We start from the raw sequence: 18,491 nt of genomic DNA, 5'->3' as shown, positions 1-18,491 counted from the left end.
TTTCACACGCTGCATATGGCGATTCACCTCTGCGAGAAACATGCCTCTATGAACAGTCAACGTAGCTCGGAGGTACGTGACATTAACCTGACCTGCACTGCATGTGGCCTCTACGACAGACGAACATAAATGACGCCATTTTTTCTGTGTCGTCGCGTCCGAGTTGGTGGGCATGGCCCTGCGAGTTGTCTTTGTATCCAATGGTCTTGGAGTTGGTGGGCGTGGTTCCTTCCTGTGTGCGCCATAGGTGTCTCACTTGTCGGCGGCTTAGTGAATCAACGCCCCTTCCGGCGTGCTTTTCATGGTTGTCTTGCCTTAGTGAATTATATATATATAGATTTTTTTGTTAGTAAACTTATGTAAGCAGTTGTGCATTTCATTTGATTGCAGTTAAAATTCAAGAACAAAGCCTTTAATGCTTGAAGGGTATGGTATTGTTTACATGACTCCTACATCCTCTTTAATAAAAACCCCTGTATGCGTCCAGGTGTCCGTGTTTGTGTCTCTTCTGGTGAAGTGCGCATGCGTGGGGCTACATGAGACGTGTTCAGTCTCTTCCTGTGCATTCCCTGTGTGTGCAGAGAGAGAGAGAGACACACACAGGTGCGTGCGCGCGGCAGACACATAGGCCCACACGCAGGCCCGCACGCATGCACGAGAGACAGACACGCAGGCATGCAGGCGCGCACACGCTGGCACGCACGCACGCAGGCCCGCGACAGAGACAGACACGCACACACACACAGGCCCGCGACAGAGACAGACAGACACGCTTGCACACACAAACACACGCAGGCCCGCGACAGAGACAGACACGCACGCACACACAGGCCAGCGCATGCATTGTTACAATGTTACTTTTCTTGGTTGTTTATTAAATCACAGATTTTTCAAATGTTCATTTTTTTCCCTGTGCTTAAAACTCATTAAAAAGTGTTTTAGCGGCGGTCGTGACGCTATAGCGCGAACTCTTGCAGCGTTAGTTTTCTCTGTTGTTCAAGGTTTTCTTAGTGTTATTCAATGTTTTTACATTAGTTTACTATTACGCTGTGCATTCAGTGGTATAATTAACTATATTTGTGCTTAAAAACTTAAAAAATATATATTTACATACAGTTCATACGGTCTGGAACGGATTAATTGTATTTACATACAATCCTATGGGGGAAATTACTTTGGTTCACGACCAAATCGGGTTACAACCAGAGTTTTGGAACGAATTAGGGTTCCACTGTATTACTGTCAGACAAAATTACAGGCATTTTATGGGAATACAAACCAGTATGACTGAGAGAGAAAATTAAAGGCACACAATACAGTGACGCATATTACAGCCATATACAAGGTCCCTTGCCATTTAATATAGACTGTTCCTACTAATGTTTATGCACTACTGTTCTAGCGCCCGTTATTGTAACGGGCTTAGTGTCTTGTATAAAAATAATTACATTGCTCAAACAACAAACTTTTGTAAAAATATAATGAGAGCAGAAATTAGCAGTGATAGAGGTTATACACATGAAATCAGCTTTATATAGAAAAAAAATCAAAAAGTTACATTGATTTAAATATGTATTGATTACACCAGTGGTCTCAAACTCCGGTCCTGGAGGGCCACAGTTGCTGCAGGTTTTCATTCTAACCCTTTTCTTAATTAGTGACCTGTTTTTGCTGCTGATTAACTCCTTTTCCATTCATTTTAATTGGCTTGTTTTTTTTAAGATGCGTTTCCCTGAATATCTTCATCGTTCTTCTGAATTGCTTTATTTCTTTCCTTAAATGGCACCCAGACAGAAATGAAACATGAAGTGAGTGAGCCAACTGAAGACCAACTAAGTCAGTGCCTCAGACTCCAACCAGTTGCTTAATTAGAAGCCAGTTCTTGTTGTTAATTAAACCCGTTCTTTAATTCCATGGCTTGTTGCTGCTCTAATTGTGCAATGGCAGACATTTCCAAAATTATTGATTCTCTCTTTTCTATGAGCTCCATTAATATGTTTTGTGGACCTGAGCAGATCAGCATTCCCGAGACCTTTACCTTTCTTTATTTTCACATATTGTGTAATAGACACAGTTTACTGGTCATGTTTTGGCTCATTTGGTATCTCATTATTGTTTGACTGCTTACTAAGGAAAAAGAAACAATTGAGAAGTCTGAGTCTTCAAGAGCAAGTCAAATATAATTAATTCAAAAGAAGTTAATCAGCAGCAAAAACAGGTCACTAATTAAAAAAAGGGTTAGAATGAAAACCAGTCACTGCAGCCCTCCAGGACCAGAGTTTGAGACCACTAGATTACACAATTAGAAGTGTGTAAAAATCACACATACAACTCCATGTAACTTTTATTCTGAAGCACAGACATTTATCAATGACTAATCAACAGTATCTTTCAAATAGCTAAAGTTACTTTTTATGGTAATTATTTTCTTAGTAGTAAGTCTGTGAGGTATCTGTTCTGGGTACATTGAGAAGATCTTTTCAGGTAGTTCTATACCTCATGCTTTCACTATGTCCTGATCTGCCATGAAAATAAAGTAGCATCTATTGATTCCGTTATTCGAGCCACCCAGTAAGTTATAAATTTTATGTGATTTTTGGTGAGTAGACAAACATTATATAAAATAAGTAGCATGCAAGAATTAAATTTGTAAGAAATTCCTGACAGCTTCCTGGAAGTTCTCATGAAACAGTAGATAATTTTGTGTAGACTCAATTGAAACTGAGTCTTTAGAATGGTAGTATCTCCTTCATTTTGTTTCACAACAGAAATTATACATTTTTTTTAGATGCTAACTTTGATGGCACAGTAATTAACTTTGTCATTTCACAGATTCAAGTCCTGGATTGATTTCAGATGTTATGAGTGTAGATTTTGTAAATTCTTCCTGTTCCACCCCATATAATTGTGGGCGTTTGTGTGTGGATCCTGCAATGTAATGGAATTATGTCTAAGGTTGACAGGAAATTCAGTTGCCTCCCACAATACTCATTTGGATTAAGCAGGTTTGAGATGACGTTACTTTCCTGGCACAGAGTGGAATGAGAGACAGTATTAGGTTTTGTTTGTTTAATTTATGGTGAGTTTATGGCCAAACATTAGGATTGGCTTCTATAATTTTAAAAATTTAAAAAACAAAAGCCTTTTACTTCTGTTAAATAACCATGTTATTTTCTGTACAGTTCATTATATTAGCCTTTTAAATGAAGATTTTGTGGTTTGATTTTGTTTTTTAGGCATTTTGATGTGGGATTACATCGATGGCTTCTCAGGTATGTTATAAAAAAGTTTCTTTCTCCCCCCATGGCAGTATATTGCACAAATGATTTACATTAAATGTATGATGAAAATTAATCCTCTCAATTATTTTCAGGGTCTTGTGTTCTAACTGGAATGTTAGATGATTTTTTAATTTTCACAATGAATTACACCATGTACTGTGTAATTAAATATATATAAACATTTATCAAAATGTACAAGATTATACCTTGGAGCAATAGCTGCTTATGTCAAGTAAGCTTCGGCAGTGGTTGCACATCAGCACTGTTGTAGTCTTTACAAAACTGCAATTGTTAAGTGATGTTAAAAATATAATGTTTAAGAAAATATTTTTTTAAATATCTACAGAGTGAAAAGCAAAGGAGACAAACAAAACTTCCCCTTTATTGGAATATGTACTTTTCTTTGAGCTTCCTGGGCACAAGTGAAAAGAAAATCCTGTTTCATAATACAATACATGGATTAACACTTACTGTGAAATTTATAAATCAGTTTGTGAAGCTAGAAGGTATTGAGAGCTAATTAAAAATTCAGGAATAATTCTCTGACAGGGGTTCCAGGAATTTGTAAGATGTTATTGTTTATAGTAATTGCAAGTATATGTTCTACAGTACAATGCTGTTCACTTCTTTGTATTCTGACAAAGGTGAGAAGTGTGGCAGACCACTTGGGCAAGTAAATAAATAACCAAAGATGATGTTGCACTGGGCCAACACCACATGATGAAAAAAAGCAAATAACAAATAGCAGTGAACCGGTCAGAAGCAAAGGTTCAATGTCAGAAATATAACTCAAACACACAAAAAGGTTTTAAGGAATATCTTTAATTTTGGGCAACCTGGAAGTGCATGAACCTGACTCTTGTACCATCATTGTGGTCACATCATGCGTCACAATCTTTTGGTTGTATGAGCTTAGCAACATGATGGCAACAATAAACAAATGGTCCACAAAATGACTGTCTCCATATAAAACAAAGTGGCGTCACAGGAAAAGAAACAAGCTATGGAAAATGAGCTGCATGAAATAATGAACTGGATTTAAAATAAAATAACAGAAAAAGTAAATTACGAATTTAGATTTAACATATTTCAAGACACCTGAAGAGAGCAAAATGTGTACAAATAGAAAAGAAAAAGCATAAAATATGTAAACCTAATTATAACACTTTTGATGAAATTGTTCTGTGTTATTATTCTTTACACCAAAAGTACATTGCATTTCAGTGTATTGCATTTGAGAGGTACTCCTCTAAATGTATTTAGGCCTGGTTCACATATGGATTTGAAATCAGATATGAACTGGAATCTTCAGATTAGATTTGACAAAACATAATTTGTGCCTGTAAAATGAGCACACCACATTTGTTTTAGCTGTAAGTAGCTGCAGACTTCTCTTTTTACAGTTGTAGTAGGTTTGTAAAATCTAGGCATTCAGGTCACAGAGTAATCCATGATGTTTAGAAACCCATCAAGCAGTCTTGGATCATCTGCCTGTTTTCTTTGCAAATTTATTATGTGAACTCTTGACAAAATATATGAAAATACAAGTGTGAAGAAAGTGTCCAGTTATGATCCCCTAATAAATATCAGGTTTTTGGCAAGTGTAGCTTAAATGTGAACTGGAATAATGATTGACAGTTTCCAGAACTCAGGTATAGTCCCTCAGCAGAATAGTAAGTGAAAAACTTTACATTAGTTTCTGTTTGAATTTTGTAGCAAGTGCTGCTGCATGATTAATATTACAACTGGTTTCACATAGAAGTTGTTCCACATTATGGTTATTTTTACCTTTACAATTTCATTGTATTTGTACATTTTTGCTTTAGTATTAATGTCAAGATACTGAGTTCTTTCTCAGAGGCTACTGTGAGTTAGTACTACTAGCACTTTAGAAAAAATACTTTTTACTGCTGAACAAAGACACACACATACAAGTAAATAAATATCTGCCTGTATTGTAACTGGTTTGCTTTCTCCTTCAGCCTGTTGAACACAGCATTGTGCTGGCTGGGTTCCAGATTAAATCTTGCATCCATTGCAGTGCACTCCACAAGAAAATCATAGTCCGCACTGTATGTGGCCGTGAGATCTTTCAGAATTTATGCTGGCCACAGTAGTTGAATCTTTCTTGTTTAGGGCCATGCTTTGCTCAGTCATGTGCTTCTGCGGCACGAGGACAGACACAGTGGGGATGTGTTTATTACATAGCATTGTAAGGGCTGACTTGATGGATTTAAAGCAGTTTTACGATGCCCTTAGCGTCACTAGTGCCATCCAGCATGTCGATTTCACATGCATTTTGCCATATCTCTGTGCTTATGAGGGTTGCTGCTATTGCTGGTTGCTGCTCAAGATGACGATCGAGCATTTCCAGTGTACTATTCCATCGTGTTATAACGTTGACTATTCATGCATTTGACGGAAGGCCCGCTAATTTCTGTGTGGCAGCGAATACAGTTGCAACTGTCTGGCTCCGGTAGAAATAAGCAATGACCCATCTCACACAACCAAGCAGATGACTAACATGCAGTATGGCCAAACCTGCATGGGTAGCCAAATTTAAAGTATGTGCAAAGTACCTGATATGAGGGTAAAGCCAGCCTGTCTGTCTGCTACATCCATGTTAAATGCATTATCAGTAACAATAGTGATGTTATGATTAGGTCTTTCAAGCTCCCACTCCAAAACCACCGATTTCATCACCCTAGCAATGTTGCACCCCGAGTGGGTTTGAAAATGAGGCAGAGTTTGAAATACAAAACTTGCCATTTCTCAGTTGCTGGTGATAGCATGGGCTGTGATTGTGATGTAACTTTGGTTTGCCCTGGAGGTCCAGCTGTCTTTTATTTATTGCAATGCTATCTCATTTTTCGGGGATTCCTTCACATTCATCTTAGCCTCTTACTACAGGGCTGGCAATACAGTGCGGGCATGAAGGAATTCTATATATTGGCTCAAGCGTGTTCATGAGCAGCTGAAAGCCCTCATACTCAATGATTGAAAATGGTCTCCTGTCTTTCACAATTGAAACACCAATACACCTTATTATTTTTTGGCCTCTTGCACTCGACTGTGGAAGCAGTGCTGTAAATAAACTTGTCAGATGGCTGGCCTTTGTTTAATTTGTATTGATTTGCATTTGTCACTGTGATGGTGTTGTACATAGTTCAGCATGTTCGTAGTGTTTGCTGTAACGTATATCAAAACTCTCTTGCAGTGCTTGCAAATGGTCTTCTTTGTATTAACTACTAGCCTGTCGCCTGCGGCTCGGCCCCTGTAGTAGTGAAACCGGACAAACTTTGGAAAAGTAAAAAAAAAAAATAAAATGTAATAATTTGTATTCAGAAAAATGTATATTGATAGCTTTCATATCCAAGGGTCTCTTGATTTACAATATTTTTAGTTTTGCTATCGGGGCGAGAATGTAGCTATGGTTTCTTTGCCAAAAATGTAAAAAGTTGGGTACACTCCAACATCAAACGTTTCCACTGTATCTGATTGTGTTCAGCACTTATGGGTAAGCATCCCCCATGTGGGAGGAAGAGCACATGGCCATGATATCTCTGACAATGAGCAGGTACCCTCTAAAACGCACGTAGCTGTGATCTTTCTCTCAAAAACTCAAATGTTGCTCTTTAACAATCTCTAGATAATAATGTCTGCTGAACAAACAGGTATCGCTAGCTAAGCGGAGGCAAGGTACGCTCCAAACACGTGGCGAGAGGTAGAGCGAATCAAACGGAGGCTGGTGTGTGAGTGAGAATGGCCCCATCTAGCTCCCTACTCCCAACGTCCCACCTCTCCCTCCCTTAGGCCCACAGCCTGTCTCTCAGATTTGCGTAAATAAATCGGTGCCATAACTGAACTATAATACGTAGTGCGATGAGAGAAGTTGCAAAATCAACCAGAATGTTCAAGCAAATAATAGAAAAAAAAAAAACTGATTTAAATCTGTTAAGTAGTTCTCTTGTGAAAAGCAAACAGACATACAGATGGACGGACAGATATTGGATTTTGTGTATATATATATATATATATATATATATATATACACACACATACATACAGTGGGATGCAAAAGTTTGGGCAACCTTGTTAATAGTCATTATTTTCCTGTATAAATCGTTGGTTGTTACGATAAAAAATGTCAGTTAAATATATCATATAGGAGACACACACAGTGATATTTGAGAAGTGAAATGAAGTTTATTGGATTTACAGAAAGTGTGCAATAATTGTTCAAACAAAATCAGGCAGGTACATAAATTTGGGCACCGTTGTCATTTTATTGATTCCAAAACGTTTAGAACTAATTATTGGAACTCAAATTGGCTTGGTAAACTCAGTGACCCCTGACCTACATACACAGGTGAATCCTATAATGAGAGAGTATTTAAGGGGGTCAATTGCAAGTTTCCCTCCTCCTTTAATTTTCTCTGAAGAGTAGCAACATGGGGGTCACAAAACAACTCTCAAATGACCTGAAGACAAAGCTTGTTCACCATCATGGTTTAGGGGAAGGATACAGAAAGCTGTCCCAGAGATTTAAGCTGTCTGTTTCCACAGTTAGGAACATATTGAGGAAATGGAAGACCACAGGCTCAGTTCAAGTTAAGGCTCGAAGTGGCAGACCAAGAAAGATTTCGGATAGACAGAAGCGACGAATGGTGAGAACAGTCAGAGTCAACCCACAGACCGGCACCAAAGACCTACAACATCATCTTGCAGCAGATGGAGTCACTGTGCATCGTTCAACCATTCGGCGCACTTTACACAAGAAGATGCTGTATGCGAGAGTGATGCAGAGGAAGCCTTTTCTCCGCCCACAGCACAAACAGAGCCGCTTGAGGTACAGTGGTGTGAAAAACTATTTGCCCCCTTCCTGATTTCTTATTCTTTTGCATGTTTGTCACACAAAATGTTTATGATTATCAAATACATTTAACCATTAGTCAAATATAACACAAGTAAACACAAAATGCAGTTTTTAAATGATGGTTTTTATTATTTAGGGAGAAAAAAATCCAAATCTACATGGCCCTGTGTGAAAAAGTAATTGCCCCCTTGTTAAAAAATAACCTAACTTTGGTGTATCACACCTGAGTTCAATTTCCGTAGCCACCCCCAGGCCTGATTACTGCCACACCTGTTTCAATCAAGAAATCATTTAAATAAGAGCTGCCTGACACAGAGAAGTAGACCAAAAGCACCTCAAAAGCTAGACATCATGCCAAGATCCAAAGAAATTCAGGAACAAATGAGAACAGAAGTAATTGAGATCTATCAGTCTGGTAAAGGTTAAAAAGCCATTTCTAAAGCTTTGGGACTCCAGTGAATCACAGTGAGAGCCATTATCCACAAATGGCAAAAACATGGAACAGTGGTGAACCTTCCCAGGAGTGGCCGGCCGACCAAAATTACCCCAAGAGCGCAGAGACGACTCATCCGAGAGGTCACAAGAGACCCCAGGACAACGTCTAAAGAACTGCAGGCCTCACTTGCCTCAATTAAGGTCAGTGTTCACGACTCCACCATAAGAATGAGACTGGGCAAAAATGGCCTGCATGGCAGATTTCCAAGACGCAAACCACTGTTAAGCAAAAGAACATTAGGGCTCGTCTCAATTTTGCTAAGAAACATCTCAATGATTGCAAAGACTTTTGGGAAAATACCTTGTGGACTGATGAGACAAAAGTTGAACTTTTTGGAAGGCAAATGTCCCGTTATATCTGGTGTAAAAGGAACACAGCATTTCAGAAAATGAACATCATACCAACAGTAAAATATAGTGGTAGTAGTGTGATGGTCTGGGGTTGTTTTGCTGCTTCAGGACCTGGAAGGCTTGCTGTGATAGATGGAACCATGAATTCTACTGTCTACCATAAAATCCTGAAGGAGACTGTCCGGCCATCTGTTCGTCAACTCAAGCTGAAGCGATCTTGGGTGCTGCAACAGGACAATGACCCACAACACACCAGCAAATCCACCTCTGAATGGCTGAAGAAAAACAAAATGAAGACTTTGGAGTGGCCTAGTCAAAGTCCTGACCTGAATCCAATAGAGATGCTATGGCATGACCTTAAAAAGGCGGTTCATGGTAGAAAACCGTCAAATAAAGCTGATTACAACAATTCTGCAAAGATGAGTGGGCCAAAATTCCTCCAGAGCGCTGTAAAAGACTCATTGCAAGTTATCGCAAACGCTTGATTGCAGTTATTGCTGCTAAGGGTGGCCCAACCAGTTATTAGGTTCGGGGACAATTACTTTTTCACACAGGGCCATGTAGGTTTGGATTTTTTCTCCTAAATAATAAAACCATCATTTAAAAACTGCATTTTGTGTTTACTTGTGTTATATTTGACTAATGGTTAAATGTGTTTGATGATCAGAAACATTTTGTGTGACAAACATGCAAAAGAATAAGAAATCAGGAAGGGGGCAAATAGTTTTTCACACCACTGTATATCTATGTCTATATATGTATATATGTATGTGTATATATACTGCTCAAAAGAATTAAAGGAACACTTTTTAATCAGAGTATAGTATAAAGTCAATGAAACTTATGGGATATTAATCTGGTCAGTTAAGTAGCAGAGGGGGTTGTTAATCAGTTTCAGCTGCTGTGGTGTTAATGAAATTAACAACAGATGCACTAGAGGGCAACAATGAGATGACCCCCAAAACAGGAATGGTTTAACAGGTGGAGGCCACTGACATTTTTCCCTCCTCATCTTTTCTGACTGTTTCTTCACTAGTTTTGCATTTGGCTACAGTCAGTGTCACTACTGGTAGCATGAGGCGATACCTGGACCCTACAGAGGTTGCACAGGTAGTCCAACTTCTCCAGGATGGCACATCAATACATGTCATTGCCAGAAGGTTTGCTGTGTCTCCCTGCACAGTCTCAAGGGTATGGAGGAGATTCTAGGAGACAAGCAGTTACTCTAGGAGAGCTGGAGAGGGCCATAGAAGGCCCATAACCCATCAGCAGGACCAGTATCTGCTCCTTTGGGCAAGGAGGAACAGGATGAGCACTGCCAGAGCCCTACAAAATGACCTCCAGCAGGCCACTGGTGTGAATGTCTCTGACCAAACAACCAGAAAGACTTCATGAGGGTGACCCAAGGGCCCCATGTCCTCTAATGGGCCCTGAGCTCACTTACCCAGCAGCATGCAGCTCGATTGGCATTCGCCATAGAATAGCAGAATTGGCAGATGCACCACTGGTGCCCTGTGCTTTTTACAGATGAGAGCAGGTTCACCCTGAGCATGTGACAGAAGTGAAAGGGTCTGGAGAAGCCATGGAGAACATTATGCTGCCTGTAACATCATTCAGCATGAGCAGTCTGGTGGTGGGTTAATGATTGTCTGGGGAGGCATATCCATGGAGGGTCACACAGACCGCTACAGGCTTGACAAAGGCACCTTGGCTGCCATTAGGTATCAGGATGAAATCCTTGGACCCATTGTCAGACCCTATGCTGGTACAGTGGCTCCTGGTGCACGACAATTCCTGGCCTCATGTGGTGAGAGTATGCAGGCAGTTCCTGGAGGATTAAGGAATTGATACCATTGACTGGCCACCACACTTTCCTGACCTAAATCCAATAGAACACCTCTGGGACATTATGTTTTGGTCCATCCAATGCCACCAGGTTGCACCTCAGACTGTCCAGGAGCTCAGTGATGCCCTGGTCCAGATCTGGGAGGAGATCCCCCACAACACCATCTGTCATCTCATTAGAAGCATGCACCGATGTTGTCAGGCATGCATACAAGAACACAGGGGCCATACAAAGTGCTGCATCAAACAATGTGGCATCCTTTCGTTCCTAACACATTACCCAGTCTATATCAGTATAGATATCCAGGAGGATTTCTTTTTCCCATTGAGATCTGATGTGTTTTCAAAGTGTTCCTTTAATTTTTTTAAGCAGTTTAAACCTGGTGGTTTCGAACTTCTTCCACTTACGGATGATGAAGGCCACTGTGCTCATTGGGACTTTCAAAGCAGCAGAAATTTTTCTGTAACCTTCCCCAGATTTGTGCCTTGAGACAATCCTGTCTCGGAGTTCTACAGACAATTCCTTTGACTTCATGCTTGGTTTGTGCTCTGACATGAACTGTCAACTGTGGGACCTTATATAGACAGGTGTGTGCCTTTCCAAATCATGTCCAATCAACTGAATTTACCACAGGTGGACTCCAATTAAGCTGCAGAAATATCTCAAGGATGATCAGGGGAAACAGGATGCACCTGAGCTCAATTTAGAGCTTCATGGCAAAGGCCGTGAATACTTATGTATGTGTGCTTTCTCAATTTTTTTATTTTTAATAAATTTGCAAAAATCTCAAGTGAACTTTTTTCACATTGTCATTATGGGCTGTTGTGTGTAGGATTCTGAGGAAAAAATGAATTTAATCCATTGTGGAATAAGGCTTTAACATATTAAAATGTGGAAAAAGTGATGTGCTGTGAATACTTTCCGGATGCACTGTTTACATATACATACAGTAATCCCTCCTCGATCGCGGGGGTTGCGTTCCAGAACCCCCTGTGATAGGTGAAAATCCGCGAAGTAGAAACCATATGTTTGTATGGTTATTTTTATATGTTTTAAGCCCTTAGAAACTCTCCCACAGTGTTTTATAAATATTCTCCGCACAGTTATACAGTAAACCCTTGTTTATCGCAGTTCGTTCCAGACTCTTCCGCGATAAATGAATTTCCACGAAGTAGGATTCTTTATTTATAAGTCTAATATTTTCGCAGTTAGAGCATAGAAAACCTATTTACGACCTTCTAAATAAGTTTTTTAACATTATTAGAGCCCTCTAGACATGAACGTTTAAACTGTGCTGCATGACAAGACAGAGATGACAGTTCTTTCTCACAATTAAAAGAATACAAACATATCTTTCTCTTCAGAGGAGCGTGCGTCAGGAGCAGAGAATGTCAGAGAGAGAAAAGTAAACAATCAAAAATCAATAGGGCTGTTGGGCTTTTAAGTATGCAAAGCACCGCGATAAAGTGGCCGCAATGAAGGGATGAATGTGAAGGTAGTCTTTCAGAATTTTTTAGAGGAGCGTCCGTATCTTCTAAGCAAACAGCCATTGTGCAAACCACCCCTCTGCTCACACCCCCTCCGTCAGGAGCAGAGAATGTCAGAGAGAGAGAAAGAGAGAGGAAAAGCAAACATTTAAAAATCAATACATGCTGTTAGAGCTTTTAAGTGTGCGAAGCACCGTGCGGAAACATAAAGAATATCATTGAGGAGTTATATTTAATGCCTAATAGGTGCTCTGATTGGGTAGCTTCTCAGCCATCTGCCAATAGGGCCCCTTGTATGAAATCAACTGGGCAAACAAACTGAGGAAGCATGTACCATGAATTAAAAGACCCATTGTCCACAGATAGCCGCGAACCAGCGAAAAATCCGTGATATATATTTAGATATGCTTACATTTAAAATCCGCGATGGAGTGAAGCAGCGAAAGTCGAAGCGCGATATAGCGAGGGATCACTGTGTATGTATATATTTAAAAATAAAAATAGACATTTTGTAGTATTTTTAAATTGCTAAATTTTGTGGCACAAAAAAATCTTTACATTTCTTTTAAGGAATAATAGCATAAACCTCTAGTTATACTTTTAAAAATACTGCTTAGTTTAACTTAGTATTGGTTGTTAAATTAGCTTATCCAATGATAAATACATACTGTACACAGGGCTGTAGTCTGTGAGAAGACTTACTGTGGTATGTGTAATGCTTGATCATAATAGCACAAAAATAATTATACAGTTAGGTCCATAAATATATGGACAGAGACAACTTTTTTCTAATTTTGGTTCTGTACATTAAAACAATGAATTTTAAATGAAACAACTCAGATGCATTTGAAGTGCAGACTTTCGGCTTTAATTCAGTGGGTTGAACAAAAAGATTGCATAAAAATGTGAGGCAACTAAAGCGTGTTTTTTAACACAATCCCTTTATTTCAGGGGCTCAAAAGTAATTGGACAAATTAAGTAACTGGAAATAAAGTGTTCATTTCTAATACTTGGTTGAAAACCCTTTGCTGGCAATGACAGCCCGAAGTCTTGAACTCGTGGACATCACCAGATGCTGGGTTTCCTCCTTTTTAATGCTCTGCCAGGCTTTTACTGCAGCAGCTTTCAGTTGCTGTTTGTTTGTGGGCCTTTCTGTCTGAAGTTTAGTCTTCAACAAGTGAAATGCCTGCTCAATTTGGTTAAGATCAGGTGACAGACTTGGCCATTCAAGAATTTTCCACTTCTTTGCTTTAATAAACTCCTGGGTTGCTTTGGCTGTATGTTTTGGGTCATTGTCCATCTGTATCATGAAACGCAGCCCAATGAATTTGACGTCATTTAGCTGGATTTGAGCAGACAGTATGTCTCTGAACACCTTAGAATTCATTCGGCTGCTTCTGTCCTGTGTCACATCATCAATAAACACTAGTGTCCCAGTGCCACTGGCAGCCATGTACACCCAAGCCATCACACTGCCTCCCTCTACCGTGTTTTACAGATGATGTGGTGTGCTTTGGATGATGAGCTGTTCCACGCCTTCTCTATACTTTTTTCTTGCTATCATTCTGGTAGAGGTTGATCTTGGTTTCTTCTGTCCAAAGAATGGTTTTCCAGAACTGTGCTGGCTTTTTTAGATGTTCTTTAGCAAAGTCCAATCTAGCCTTTCTATTCTTGAGGCTTATGAGTGGCTTGCACCTTGCAGTGCACCCTCTGTATTTACTTTCATGCAGTCTTCTTATTATGGTAGACTTGGATATTGATACGCCAACCCCCTGAAGAGTGCTGTTCACTTGGTTGTCTGTTGTGAAGGGGTTTCTCTTCACCATGGAAATGATTCTGCGATCATCCACCACTGTTGTCTTCCGTGGACGTCCAGGTCTTTTTGTGTAGCTGAGTTCACCAGTGCCTGCTTTCTTTCTCAGGATGTACCAAACTGTAGATTTTGCCACTCGTAATATTCTAACAATTTCTCAGATGGCTTCTTTCACCTGCATGGAGAGCTCCTTTGACCGCATGTTGTCTGTTCACAGCAAAATCTTCCACATGCAAGCACCACACCTTAAATCAACTCCAGGCCTTTTATCTGCTTAATTGATAAGACATAACGACGAACTTGAACACACCTGCCCATGAAATAGCCTTTGAGTCAATTGTCCAATTACTTTTGAGCCCCTGAAATGAAGGGATTGGGTTAAAAAATGCTTTTGTTGCCTCACAATTTTATGCAATCGTTTTGTTCAACCCACTGAATTAAAGCTGAAAGTCTGCACTTCAACTGCATCAGAGTTGTTTCATTTAAAATTCATTGTGGTAATGAACAGAACCAAAATTAGAAAAGAGTTGTCTCTGTCCAAATATTTATGGACCTAACTGTAAATAAATGCTTAATAGAAGTTACCATATGCATTACTTGAAAATAATGATCCTTGTGAAATCTTACTTCCATAAAAGATTTGTAATTTAAGTATTATCTTAAAGTTACATAAATCTCAAATAAAATATACAATAAATGAATTTTAGATTCTGCTTGGATAGCTTACTTTTAATGGTTTATTTCTATTTATTTATCAGGTCCTTAGTATTATGTAAAGTAATTAAACATAATTTTTGTTTTATTCCAAGAATTAGGGAAGTGATAAAAATGTATAAACTTTCTTTATGTCATTTAGATAAGAAACAATGAAGTTTACTTTGCTGACCCAAAAGCACAGAGATATGTAAACATTTTTTTATTTCACTTGGCTAAGGGTTTGAAAATAGCTAAAAGAGCACATAAAGATACTGTATTGAAAATTGACAGAATAAGCATCAGCCTTTGTTTTTTCATAGATCTGCCCAAAAAGAAGCTAGTAATGAGTGAAGAGCAACATGGCTAATAACTGAGTTTCACTGACAGGGACATAGGGTAGATTTCTGATTTCTTAATGCCTACCCGTAACTGTACTTCACTTTCTGACCATTCCCTGTCTAGAGTTTACAGTTTAATTGGTACGAACTACAGCAAATCATTGGAAACAGTACAATAATTGGTCTAGCTAAGCTTCTGTAAATTGATTGTGTGCCTTTGAAGGCCATAGGTTTAGTTGTAGGCAGAAGACTAAAACCAAGATAAAGGTAAAATATTCTTTCATTTCTCATTTGTGCTGGATTTTGTGCATGGGGAGATAATTATCCCCTGAGAGATATCTGTCAGGAGAAGAATTAAATCTTGAAAGGATAATTCTTTGATTAAAACAGTAAGCAGTGAACCAGAAGGTTTTATGAACAGCTCAGGGTCATTTCTGGTCCCACATCTTGTAAGATGTAAAGTCTAATTTCTTATGCTATAATCCATACATTAAAACTGCACTACTGCAGCCTAGTCTTAACCTTGTACACTTTTATCCAACATTTCAGTTAGTATAAAATGAAGCTTCAGTTTATTCTTAAATGTACTTCGACTTAAAAGTCCAGCAAACAATTTTGTCTTTACAAAGATAGTTTTAATAAAACAATTTAACATAAGTACAAGCCATAAAATAATTAGAACTATGGAACTTTATTCAATCTTTTCTCTACTCCATGATTTTTAATTACCTTCATTTTATGAAATGAAGCGTTCTATACAAATAAAACAACGTTCATTTAAAAAAAAATTCTGCAAACTTTGTATTTATATCAGTTTTGAAACAAAAACTGCCTCTGAAAAAATCTTCTTAAAACTAAAATGGTTGTTTTAGACAATATATTATATACCTTTTTTATAGCCAGACACATAATAGAGTGTACATGTATATATCAACAGAATGTAATTTTACAGAATAAAAAATTAAATGCTCCTAACAAATTGAATCACCAGTTGCAAATTATGTTTCTTTACATTTTCTTTACATTTATTCACATAGCTATATCAATAACAAACTAAAATGAATTCCTTTTGGTAATTACTGTTTCTATTTAAAGTTTTTAAGAATATCATTTTACAGAAGAACTTACATTTTTAGAGACCAAAGGAGACTATTCCAACCAGTCAGGCTCATTTGGTTATCTTATTATTTTAATGTCTGATCCATATTGTTGTTAGTTCCTGATATATGTAGTAATCTAGGGTTACATCCCAGGCTGGCCATTGTTTTAGTTGGGAAATTATGTTATTCGTAATATGTTTTACTGTTTTCAAAATGCTCCAATTTTGTCTCATATTTAATATTTCATCATATTTATTTTTTGCAGCAGCTTGAGCAGAGAGGCCCAGATTTCCCTCTCCCCACCCACTTCTTCTAGCTCTTCCGGGAGAATCCCAAGGCATTCCCAGGCTAGCCGGGAAACATAGTCCCTCCAGTGTGTCCTGGGTCTTCCTCGGGGGCCCCCTCCCGGTTGGACGTGCCTGGAACACCTCACCAGGGAGGCGTCCAGGAGGCATCCTGATCAGATGCCCAAGCCACCTCATCTGACTCTTCTCGATGTGGAGGAGCAGTGGCTCTACTCTGAGCCCCTCCTGGATGACTGAGCATCTCACCCTATCTTTAAGGGAAAGCCCAGACACCCTGCGGAGGAAAAAGGAGCTGAGCCGTAAGGCAAAGCTCTCAATTTACCAGTCGATTTACGTTCCTACCCTCACCTGTGGTAATGAGCTATTGGTAATGACCGAAAGAATAAGATTGCGAATACAAGCGGCCAAAATGAGTTTCCTCCGCAAGGGTGTCTTTAACCGCTCACTAAAACTTATTTATTAACCGCAAAGTATACACTTTTAATTAAATTGAAGAATTAAGGCCAACATTAAACCATCCAAATAAAAATCTGTCCACCACACCCAAACATAGAAGAAGTCTAAAACAGCAGGTAAGACATAATGAACAAAATATGTAAGAACAATTAAACAGCATGTAAGTACTTCGCTTAAACAACTAATAAAACAAAAAACAATCACATTATACTACTTACACCCATAATATAGCCAAAAAATATAAATCAGTCTAGAATATGTTCCATTGCTTTTGAATATTTAGACAATTCTAAACAAAGAAATAAGCTTGAATATACAGTATTGATATATTTGATGAAAACTCTTTAAAAGAAAAACTGAATATTTCTACCAGAGAATTCTTAATAAGGTATCTCATGGCTCAGTCCCTGTGTCTTTAGAAGTGCACTCTCAGCAGCTCATATGCATTGCTAATCTTTATCAAAAAACTCTTGTGGTTTAAATTATACAAAGACTCCAATATCTGAATCCTTTTAAATAACTGACGTGTTTTAATTGGCCCAGAGTGTCCTTGACCCACAGATACGTACAAACAAAATTTTCTTCATACTGCTCCCCACATGCCTTCTTAAAGGAGCCAATGGGGATTCATTTTGTTTCTTTTCTATACAGGAAGTTTAGAATGAATTCCTAGGTGCAGTTTTAAGGGAACAATCTCACTTAAACTCATGGTCTTCCCTCTAAGTAAAACTTTCATTCACATATAAGGAAGATAAAAAAAATATACAAACAAATCTATTTATGTTATGTTGGTTAACCATTTTGTTGATGCTGATGAAATGCAAGATTACTTATAAATGCTTATTTTTTCAGTAACAATACAATATTTAGCCTGGAACTTTCATTTCTGGCTGACTATTAAATCAGCCTCTAGTTAATAGAAAACTACAATTTAAATCTGCTGCACTAAAGAAGATATTACTGTTCAAGAGAAGTTAAATCTAACCCATATTATTGATTAAGCAAATTACTATTCTAAAGGCAAAATTGGGATCTCAACCAATAAGCTTCAAAGTATAGACACACTATTATACTGTACACCTAAGAACAAGAACTGTTCTTATTTAGTTCATTGTTTTGATTAAAGTAAATCAAGTTTGATTATATTATGGCATAAGTGTCCCCAAAGGTGTTTAGCTTCAACCCCGGTGAAACACATCATGTCACATTTTTTTGGTAATAGTTACATATGCAGATGTACGCAATTGAGTATATGTGCCTAAGGAATAAATACTGCTATGGTTGTTCGCCAGGAAGTAAAAGGCAATAAATGCATACTGAGAAAAATTTCTTAGAATATGAGCCCAGTCAGCTGACCAAAACCCAACCCATTCCTAGTGGGTTTTATTCTAAGCTGTCAAAGAGCTATTAATATGACTGTTTTCACATTGACTTTGTTTAGTCCACC

The 18,491-nt window shown here is 38.4% G+C and overlaps 1 protein-coding gene across 3 annotated transcripts in view; it reads left to right on the top strand.

The window, feature by feature from the left end:
- hhat (hedgehog acyltransferase) overlaps window positions 1–18,491 on the top strand; it is a 287,098-nt gene that overhangs the window by 118,845 nt on the left and 149,762 nt on the right. For all 3 annotated transcript variants that reach the window (XM_039738569.1, XM_039738567.1, XM_039738568.1), the window contains one exon: window positions 3,237–3,272. In XM_039738569.1, coding sequence (XP_039594503.1) covers window positions 3,237–3,272 — 36 coding nt within the window. The remainder of the gene's footprint in view (window positions 1–3,236; window positions 3,273–18,491) is intronic.

The sequence above is a fragment of the Polypterus senegalus genome, chromosome 16 (genome assembly GCF_016835505.1).
Source record: "Polypterus senegalus isolate Bchr_013 chromosome 16, ASM1683550v1, whole genome shotgun sequence".
Lineage (NCBI taxonomy): Eukaryota > Metazoa > Chordata > Cladistia > Polypteriformes > Polypteridae > Polypterus > Polypterus senegalus.
The sequence above is the reverse complement of the archived record's forward strand: the minus strand, read 5'-3'. Positions and strand labels throughout refer to the sequence as shown.